The sequence below is a fragment of the Mycena indigotica genome (assembly GCF_014461135.1).
Source record: "Mycena indigotica strain 171206Taipei chromosome Unknown Mind.scaff0006, whole genome shotgun sequence".
Classification (NCBI taxonomy): domain Eukaryota; kingdom Fungi; phylum Basidiomycota; class Agaricomycetes; order Agaricales; family Mycenaceae; genus Mycena; species Mycena indigotica.
This window is the reverse complement of record NW_023503005.1, coordinates 544,734-555,095: the sequence shown is the minus strand read 5'-3', so window position 1 is coordinate 555,095 and position 10,362 is coordinate 544,734. Positions and strand designations below refer to the sequence as shown.

The 10,362-nt window shown below is 52.2% G+C and overlaps 3 protein-coding genes across 3 annotated transcripts; 1 reads left to right on the top strand and 2 right to left on the bottom strand.

Annotated features, from left to right (window-relative positions):
* Window positions 1-715: 715 nt before the first annotated feature.
* Window positions 716-2,296, top strand: MIND_00668500 (uncharacterized protein; the record flags this gene model as incomplete). The annotated part of the gene is made up of 3 exons (XM_037363402.1): window positions 716-1,080; window positions 1,290-1,382; window positions 1,429-2,296. The coding sequence occupies 3 exons, from the start codon at window positions 716-718 to the stop codon at window positions 2,294-2,296; spliced, it is 1,326 nt and encodes a 441-aa protein (XP_037219046.1).
* A 3,454-nt stretch (window positions 2,297-5,750) lies between these two features.
* On the bottom strand, window positions 5,751-7,199 carry MIND_00668300 (uncharacterized protein; the record flags this gene model as incomplete). The annotated part of the gene is made up of 6 exons (XM_037363401.1): window positions 5,751-5,769; window positions 5,826-5,837; window positions 6,009-6,049; window positions 6,097-6,141; window positions 6,186-6,617; window positions 6,666-7,199. The coding sequence occupies 6 exons, from the start codon at window positions 7,197-7,199 to the stop codon at window positions 5,751-5,753; spliced, it is 1,083 nt and encodes a 360-aa protein (XP_037219045.1).
* Window positions 7,200-8,116: 917 nt separating this feature from the next.
* Window positions 8,117-9,598, bottom strand: MIND_00668200 (uncharacterized protein; the record flags this gene model as incomplete). Its single annotated transcript, XM_037363400.1, has 6 exons — window positions 8,117-8,207; window positions 8,254-8,293; window positions 8,350-8,394; window positions 8,440-8,569; window positions 8,791-8,871; window positions 8,921-9,598. 6 exons carry the CDS (start codon window positions 9,596-9,598, stop codon window positions 8,117-8,119), a joined length of 1,065 nt encoding a protein of 354 aa, XP_037219044.1.
* Window positions 9,599-10,362: the final 764 nt, after the last annotated feature.

The window sequence follows — 10,362 nt, the reverse complement described above, 5'->3', positions numbered from 1 at the left end:
TCGTAGAAATGTTGCGGATTGGCTGTGTACTATCCACATAACACATCAGCCACATCAAGCGACGGTACGACGAGGCATCAAACAACGCGGGTAAGACCAGGGCCGCAAGAATGAAAAGAATCAAGGAAGGCTGGATCTTTTGGAAGATCCTTGACCCACGAATGAGTAGAGGAGCAGCCGTCAGCCAGCACGCATGGCTCAGCACCGCAAACCCTATCATGCGAACATAGCCCAAACCATGAAGGAGAATATGGGCGTAGAAGAAAACAAAGCCGCTTAGACCAGCCGGCCAGGCACGAGTGGCAGCATATTCAGCCACGAGGAAGGCATTTCCTAGCACGGATAGAGGCGAAATGCAGGCCCAGATGCCACTCCCAAACACAGTGGCAACGATGGCCACCCACAATAAGCAAAACACAGAAACTGTATTGCAACACCTTCTCAAAGCCAGGACTGGAATGCAGATGGCTGTGAGGAAGGCAAATGAAAGGGCAAACAGACTGGGGAGGGAAGGAGTCTGGATGAAGAGGGAAGTGGCGGATGGAGGTAAGACGACGTTCGTTGTCGGGGTTGGAACAAGCTTCGAGGAAGCAAGGCCGAGCGGAATGAAGCACTTGGTACCGAGCGCAGCAAAGGACCCAATGATTATCGAGAACATGGAGGGCAAAGTCGAAAGACAAGTCACAGTCACAGTCACACTCCCTGCAACATCACGATGATCACCGAGAGAAATGGCGTGCTGAATCTACCGAAGCCCAAGGCGTCTCTGCCCCCCAGCGGGATCGTGGTCGTCCATCCCGCGTACCCAAGGCTTCGTGCCATTATCACTATTCCATGCTTCGCCGCAGCAGACGACCCACCCGGCACCCCGCCTTACGCCTACTACAACATGGTCCTCGACCTGGTCAGCGTGATTGCGTGCAATGCTTCTGGGGTTCTGCGTCGTGTGACTAATCATCCCTCCAACAAACTCCTTGAAGAACTTGACCTCGAACCCGCACAACCACGCCCGGACGGAGCTGTCATTCAAGCCGGTGCCTTCTACGCCTTCGTTATCGAGTCAAAGCCACTAAGTCACCGGTATAACGCCGTCAGTTAGCGCATTTACTGCGTGACTGAACCCTCCAGCTAGGTATCCACTGAGAAGAAATTTCCTTTCGTGGCATCCACCGGTCCATCTACCGCCACACTGGCCATCTCGAAATGCACCTTTTGACTTTTTATGGCGCCCCAATCGCCACAAGTTTTCGCTAAAATGTCCCAGTGTGGAATCTCTGATGCAAGACCAGCAAGACAATGGTTGCGTTGTCACAAAGAGGAGCGACCGCAATGCCCTGCAACCGGCGCACATCGTCCCTCATGATCCCGACACTAAGATCTGGGTATGTTCAATATTGTCCCTTATGCGGCTGTCTCATACTTCGCAAGTGGAAGAAACACGCATTGGCGACTGTGGACGATTCGAGAATCGACGGACCGGCCAATATCATTCTACTTGTCGACCACCTCTTATGGCCAGGGACTCGATGCAGGCGAATTTTGCTTCTTCCCTGCCCCTGGGTCCACACAGTTTCTCACTATCTTCACCGGGGGTTGTTTGGCTGAGGACGCACTGCAATTCAACTTCTCCTCTGCTGACTTCCCACCTCGGACACCAACACGACTCCTTTTCTTTGCCTTTGCACGAACGGCATTCATGCTGGCTCACACACATCTGCACGATAGCCTTGTCTTTAAATTCCGGGGCCCTGACAAAGACGACGAGGGCAATGCGTGGGTAGATGCGAGTGAGAATATGCAAGATGACGAGGACAAGAACAATGGCGGTGGCTATAATGAAGCTGGAAATAACGAAGATGGGAGCAATGAAGAGGGCCGAGGCAATGGTGGCGACAAAGACAGCAAACCAGCCAAGCGGAAACGGGAAACGTCTCAGCAGGCCCGGGGGGAGCGGCCGAATAAGAAAAATCAATCGGCCCTGGACACAGATATGTCTGACTCCGACCTTGACTCTGTGTTCACGAAGGAGGGTCTTCGGGAGTACTATGAGCTGGCGCGGCGTGTGGAGGCGCTGCGAAAAAGAGGGTACTTTGTTGCCGAGAGGTGGTACCCAGGATTCGAGCATGCTATGCAACAAAAACACGATTGGGCCGTGGCGCATCCGAGTGTGCGTGACCCGGGGAATGCCCAAATCGGGACGATGGATTGCTTGCAGTTGCCTACTCATCAGGACGATGCCGACGACTCGGAGCCGGAAAGACGACAACATGATGCATCGACAAGGTCTGAGCTGTAGAATATCAGTTCATCGTCATCACAATCAATGTCTCTACTCTTTGGTCGTCTCCAGAGCAACTGCAGAGCTCCTTTGAACCATGGACATCAGCCAGCGCTACGTATCGTGGCGGGATGCTGACGTTCGTCTGATTTGATCATGTGCCGGCGGGATTACGTGTCACGGCTCGTTGACTTCGACGGGAGAGAGCCTCCCTCGTTATCCTTTCCCAGGTGGCCAGTATGACCGCATTCCTTCTGGTCGACAAGCGTGTCCCGCTCCAATTTATCTCTCAAGTCTATTGTACGGTCATTTGTCGACATTCCTCCGGATCACTTTAATCACTCAAAATTCACAACGGAAGCTGGGTTTCACGATGTGGCATACCCTCTCGCAGTCCACTCGGCTTGGCTTGCGCCTGGCGCCTTCAATCATAGATCTTGGGGGCTGCGACTCTGACGGTTTCGATGCTCCAGCGCCGATCATCGGTACATTGGCTCAAACTATCTTCTCCCGAAAACTGGGCCACAACAATTACGTCCGCGGCATTTCGCTGGAGAGAGGACACAACACGAAGGTGCACAGTTCGATTGCTACTTGGTGTCAATTAGGCGATAGCTGCAGCTGCTGAAGACTGAAGACCAACGCCGTCATATAGAAGCTCTTTCTGCGGTTCCGGGAAGGATCGTCGCTGGGCTTCTTCTTCTCGACACTCGGATATCAACCGTGCTTACTCGCCCGCAAGCAGTCCCCAACTGTCCACGGCGCGCGGCGCGTCAGCATCGATACGCTATGCCGACAGCCTGAGAGGAGAACGTGCTGGATTATAAGAGCCAAAAGCATCAGAAACCCTCTATAATGTCTCCATCCTCTACCTACATCGGCGCCGCAGTAATCGTCTCCCTCTGGCTCTGCTCGCGCTACCTGTCGTCCAGCAAAGTCAAAACCACCAAGCTCAACGGGCCCGCGGGGACCAGCTGGCTGCTGGGTGTTTCGCATCTTGTGGGCCAATCTCCCGATGTCGGTGCGCTCTACGAGGAGTGGGCCTCCCGCTTTGGGGCCGTCTTCCAGTTTCCCGTGACATTTGGCGACAAGAAGATTGTCCTCACCGACCCGAAAGCGCTTGTCCACTTCTACACCTCCGAGCGCACGGTATATGTCAGGCCGGAGGGCGACCGGTACTTCGTCGGGAAGCTGGTATGGTGCTCTTGGCTTACCTGCCTCTCCTCACGTGCATTTAGTTCGGGCGGGGCGTTCTGTGGGCGGAAGGAGAGACGCACAAAAGGTATGTCCGGCCCTAAATATCATCAGTCATTGATTTTCTGTTATGAAGACAACGCAAGGCACTCACGCCGGCGTTCAGCAATGCAGCCATCAGGCGGCTGACCTCCGTGTTCTATGATTCAGCTTACAAGGTGTGTGTCAAGCCTGCTATTCGGGACAAATCACAAACGCGACTCCACCAGCTCAAATCGTTCTGGGACGCGGAACTCGAATCATCTTCAGATTCGAGCACTGTGATCGAAGTACAAAATTGGTCCGCCATTTCACTTTTTTTTTTGCCTCCGCTTACATCAGCATCACAGGATGAACCGTGTCGCGTGAGCAGCCAAGCTACAATCGCGCCGGAGCTGATGTCGACGGCCTGCTTTCTAGACTTGATTCCGTGCGCAAATCTCCCTTCATTTAGTTTTTCCAATTTGTGCTAATCTGTCAAACAGATTGGTATCGCTGGCTTTTCTCATGACTTCGAGTACCTTGCGAGCAAGTCCTCGCCCGTCACGGACGTGCTGGAGTCGTTCTCGACGATGCCGGTCTCGCTTCTCGCCGACATAGTCACGGTTGTCAGCATGAAGTTCCCGTTCCTGCTGAGCCTCCCGACGGAGCGGATGCGCCTCTTCTGGGACCTCAACCGGAGCATGAGTGTCATTGCCAACAAGTTATACGAGAGCACGCGGAAAGAGAAGGAGAGCAATGTGGCCGAAGAGTTTACCGACAAATCGGTCATCGGACTTCTGCGTGCGTGGCAATCCATGAGTAGTCGCAGGCTGACTCTTTTCAACAGTCAAGTCGGAGATGGCGACTGGCCAGCTGCATCTGGAGCAGGACGAGGTTTTGGCGCAGATGGTGCGTCCTAGTCTTACCATTTGAACTTGCTTATCTTTTATCAGAACGTGCTTCTGTTAGCGGGTATGCTCTCCGTCGTTGCAATTGTGATCGTCTGACCGTGTTGTAGGCTATGAAACGACCTCAGGTATGTCTCCAAGTTATTATTGACTTGAGTAACACTGCGCTGCAGTCAGCCTTACGGTACGCCGCCCCAGCTGATCATGCGCTCCACTAACCCTTTGCAGTGGGCCCTCATTGAACTTGCGCTCCACCCGGAAATCCAGAACAAGCTACGGGAAGAACTGTCGCGCTTTAACACCAGCGACCCGACTTGGGATCAGCTCACGTCAGCGACGGAGCTGCCCTACCTCGACGCCGTGGCGCAAGAGACACTCCGCGTCCACCCGTCCATCATCGAGACGCTCCGCGTGGTAAGCCGCTTGTTTTTTCTCGTAGCCTCGCTGAAAAGTTTCTCCAGGCCCAATGCGACGATGTAATCCCCCTCGGCACACCCATCGTCGACGCGTCTGGTAAAACGATAACGAGCATCACCGTGGCCAAGGGCACACACATCCTCGCGCCGATCCGGACGCTCAACCGCTCTGAAGCGCTGTGGGGCAAAGACGCAAAGGAGTTCATCCCCGAGCGGTGGTTTTCCGAGATCGACGTGCCCGCGAAAGAGCTGCAGGGGCACCGCCACCTGCTCACCTTCCACGACGGCCCGCGCATATGTCTGGGCAAGGCGTTCGCATTGGGTACGTGCACATACCCCATTTGGTAGACGGGTCAAGCTGACTAATTGTCTGTAGCTGAATTCAAGGCTCGTTCTTCTCCGTTTTTCCCGATTATACCGGCTGAACCACCTTCTTACAGTCCGTCCTCTCCGTCCTTGTCCGCAACTACACCTTTGAGTTCGACGATCCAAACGTTGTCATCGAAAACCACGTCGCGATTGTCCTCCGGCCAAAGGTCGTCGGCCTACCGGGTACACAGATACCGCTCCGCGTGAGGAGGGTGGAGTAGAAGGGGGCCCGCCGCTTGTCATACACGAACCACACTCTTTAAATTTCTGCTCAATAGATTTAAATAAAATACTTAATCTAATCTAATCAAGTTGCGATCACGTGACTGGAAGCTGAGATTCGACTGCTACTCGCGATTCTTTTAAGATCTCTCCTTTTGCTTATCGGAGCCAGATCGTTTCCAGCCACAATATATTGTATTTGAACCAAAACCGTGATAAACTCTGGTGCACCGACAAGTACAACTTGAATCAAGCATGGGTGCCATTGGTGACTCTAACCCTTGAACTTCCATCGACTTCGGAGTTGCCAGTGTACAAGAAGCAGAAACCGGACTTGTTATCTCACAATTCTGAAACACGTCTACAAAACACGCAGTCAGAGTTAAATGAAGGCTTTGCAAGATGCGAACCACAAACCTGCTCCCCAAACTTTGAATATATGCCTTCGATCCAGCTAACTGAGCCTAACTTGGGGAAAGGGTTCCCTAAATTCGGATAACACTTTCGTTTGCAATTGCTTCGTGGATACCGCAACCACATCATGGCAACTTCCATGGCCCGGGTTTGATGTTATTGCGAATGTTGAGTCAGCGAGCATACTTTATCTCGTTTTCCCCTGGCATGTGTCCGATCATGGGCATCTGAAAAGTTCCTAAGTATCATGGGAGTCGAAAAGAGGCGGAATAACAATGTATGGTGTGGCATGGAACACCACCGCTGGTAAAATGACGACCTTTAATCATGTTAGCGCGACACTCAGCGGAGCAGCGAACCGACCAATTTGTGTGTCCCGGGTAAAGCAGACCATTGGACGGGCAAACTCTCCAGCCACGCCGCAAACACGCGCCGCCGCTCCAGCAGCAGGTAGTCGAAGTCCCATCTCTGCACAATTTGAAACGCATCTAGGTCGCTCATGACATGCCCCCAGAGGTCTCTCGTCCGCGCATGCCACGCTAGCGTTGGCCGAGACATGAGGTGCCGGAAGAGGGCTTGGTGGCTTGGGTGGGGCGAGACCGACAGCTGCATGGCGCAGAAAACTGGAAAGAAAATACACCATGCGCCAGTGAAAAACGCGCAAAGGGCCATGCATTCAACGAGCGGATACAGACGAAAGAGGTGAGGGGAGGCGACTGGCAATATCCGCGACACGCGGACAACGCTGTCGATGCCGAATACAATGGTGTTGGCCAGTATCGACCCAGCTATAACCTGTAGGCTGCTGTTAAAAAGTGTCCCATAATGATTGGGAGCGCCTACCTTTGCGTTGGCCTCACCGACCGTGGGCGCAATAGAGAGCTGGCCGATATAGAGAATGCCACGACGCAGTTGTCTGACGGAAGGAAAAAATCGACCAACGCATCCCACTTGATAGAGCAGCCAGAAGGTCCCATTCAAACGAGCGTGCGATAGGTTGACAGCGAGGGGGATGACCCAAACCGATACGTGGACATCAAATTGAAGGTGCATGGAACGATAAACACGGCGCGAAAAGTGAGCCACCATGAAGCACACGAGATGGCTCGCGAGTCCCAGTAGTACGGGGTCTGGACCAGCCGTTTCGCGCAGCTCGGAGAACGCGTCCTCGCGGAACAGACTGAACACGGAGCTGAGCGTGCGGGGAATTGAGGGGAAATCGAATTCAATTGGGAATCTCTTGATGACGGTATATGTGGCAATCACAGCACCCAAGCTCCAGCCGCGTCGCCCGCCCTTGTGTGGTTTAAGGCTGAGCCACACGCCAAACATCGTGAAGAAAAGATAGCTGAGTATGGCGGTCGTGGCCTGCATCATACATGTCCTCGTTGCCTTGACGATCTGGTTTAAAGAAGCCGCTCCAATCCCTAATGCTATGAGTAGTGCTTGGGAGAGTGGGGAGTCGGGCCTTCACTGTTTGGGTCGACGTCTAGTAGAGTCGTGTGACACGCTGGAGTCACACACTTAGTCACAAGCCAGTCGCACGCCTCCAAGCGCAATTGTTTTCAGAGAACGGTCATTGATTCCAAAAGGAGAAAAAACTACGACAAACTCTACTATACACCGACATCGATTGTCGGAGAGCACCATTGGTGACCCTCATTCTCAGTCGATGTCAAATTTTCGCAAAAGAGCAGTGCAACCTGCTCTTTCCGATTCAAGACAGAGCACAAACCTGCTCTTCCCTCCTACAATGGTCGGTCCACCAATTCTCAATCGGGGGAGTTCGTACGGGGCATGAGTAATACGCCTTTGTTCGTCGCCGTGTCGATTCTCAATCGAAACTTGCTGCTGTCGCTTCCCAAGGGTCGGTTTTCCGATCCGCACTTTGACTTGAACTCCTCCAACGGTTGGTGGCATATTCTCGATTGTAGGATGGTGCTGGTCGGTATTCTCGCATCTCGGTTGACATATGGACACTGGTTCATTGTTGAGACGGAAGCATCAAATTGGAGACGAACATACCCCTGGCAACCATACTGAGCCAGACCGAAAAAAACTGGAAGAGAGAGAGAGAGAGACGGCAAAAAGAAAGAGAGAGAGAGAGAGAGAGGAAGGCGTAAAGAAACACTTGTTGCTCTTGATGTGTATGGGTTGTTTGACGAAAGACGCAATCGCGCAGCATATCAGAAAAGAGCAGGAATTGCTCCAGAGTTTCAGAGACGGCTCGAGTCCAGCTGGATTGAGAAAAAGTGGGCGTCCCCAACAGGCTCATTTGCTGTATCGTTCCGTCGTCAAAAAAACTTGGCAGAATGGGGTCCTGCGCGATTCCGAATGATACTGTCGTTCGTTGCTGTTTTCGTCGAGACTACATCATGTCGATTTCTGTGAGACAATGAGGATACAAACCATAGAAAAACAAACAACGCACATGCTCTCTGCCGTCTGCGACGGTGCTGAATCAATGGGAGCTACAACACAATGATGATAAGTATGGGGAATTGTCAATGCCAAAGAGAGAACGAACAAGATATGCTTGGCCATAGAAGACCACCGCCGGCAGAGTTACAATCTGCTGACCGGTTAGTTAATACTATCAGAGAGACAAAAGACTGACGAGTTTGTGTGTCCACGCTAGGGTGCTCCAGTCCGCATAGCAACCGCCCAAACACGCCAAAACTGCTCGCCTTCGTTCCAGGATCAGGTAGTCCAAGTCCCATCGTTGCACAATTCTGAATGCTTCTAGCCTGCCCATTATGTCATTCCAGATGGCTCTTGTCTGCGCGTGCGATGTGGGCCGAAATAGGATACTTTTCACCAGCGCTATATGACTTGGACGCCTCGCATTTGCCAACTGTAAGGCACAAGTCACCCCAAAGACGAGGCACCATGCGATGGTTGAGAAGGAACAGAGGATCAAGCAACGAGTCGGATTTCGCCGAAGTAACTTGTAGGCGGCGGTCATTACGCGTGCTGCTCTGTGAAGGTTGGAGAGCGCAAGGCAGATGCCAAATATGAGAAGATTGGCGAGTAGAGACCCATGGATGATCTGCAAATGTGTTATTAAAGGACTCCCGAGCCGGACAAGGTAATCATACCGTTTTATTTGCTTGACCGAGCGTTGATGGAAGGACACAAAGTTCGTGCAAACGAAGAATGCCATAACGAAGCTGGCTGACGGTGGGTAATGTCCTGATGTTACATCCCGTTTGATAGAGTAGCCAGAAAGTCCGATTCAAATTAGCGCTGGTCATATTGATGGCGAGTGGGATGACCCAGATCAACATATGTACAAAAACAGTGTCGGGATGGGTGGGCGGAAGTCGTTGGTGCAAATGGAACACGAGTTGAGCACACAGGAAACACAAAAGATGGCTTGTGAGTCCGAAAAAGAGTTCATGGGTGCAGAGCTGGGGCACCACACTAAATGCATAGCTGAGGATGCTGGAAAGGGATGGGGCAGTCCAGTCAAGCGGACACATCCTGATTACGGCGGATACGGCCAGGACAGCATATACACTCCACCCACGTCGCCTTCTCTTGAAGTTGTGCGGTGCCAGACTGAGCCACACGCAAACGATAGTAAGAAGTAGATAGCCGAGAACAATGGTATTCGAGATGACGGGTTCAATGACAGAGACGGAGCACGAAGTAGGAAAGAATTCGGGGTTGGCTGTCTTGGTCCACTGTGGAACATTACGAGTGGCGTTGTGCTTGTCCAAGATGCCCTCGGAAGGCTGGCTGCGACGGAAAACTTTTTCAATCCCAAAAGGCATGGAAAGTGGCGAAAATCGGGGGTTGTGGATTGAAGAGTTGACACCTGTTCATGAGTGCAAGCGAGGAACGTTGATGTGACATCGGGGGGGATGTCACACAACGTCACAGGCGCTGTCACACACCTCTCATTCCAAGTTTCTGTGTGTTCGAAGTCTCTCAAGTCCTGTAGAAACTCCGGCGATATACTATGGATAGAGAGCATCTTACTTTGACGGATACAGCTTTGCACCACCTTAACAGCAACTGAAATTACAAAGAATTACAATTTTCAATTTTGGCGCGTAACTTATTGTTTGGGTGGACCTGGCTTATTATTAACGCTTTACAGTTGTCGGTCTGTGCTTCATGTCCCTGGCTCTGCTCTTCAGGAAATATCAACGTGAAATAGTTCGTTCACCACAACTTGAATCTTCGTGGACCCAAGTAAACATCTTGGAGTCCGGCTTGTTTGGCTACGTGCCAGTGGCGTCCCGTTCCAAAATCACCTCAACAGCTATCACTTACATTCCCCCCACTACATTCACTCGAACTGGGCGCTTAACGGCCGCTATTGGCACCCGACCTGCTTCCTGTAGTAAGTTACATGTACCGTCACTTTAAATGATTGGTCTGACTACTGTACTCCGATCAGAATCCTGCGACGTGAGCTTCACCCTCTCCGCTCAGTCTCCGCTCCAATCTCCCCCCCACATTCCGCTTGTTAGTGGCCGAGTCGGTAGAGCACATGCAATGAATCCGATTTTTTGATGCTCCTCACAGTTCT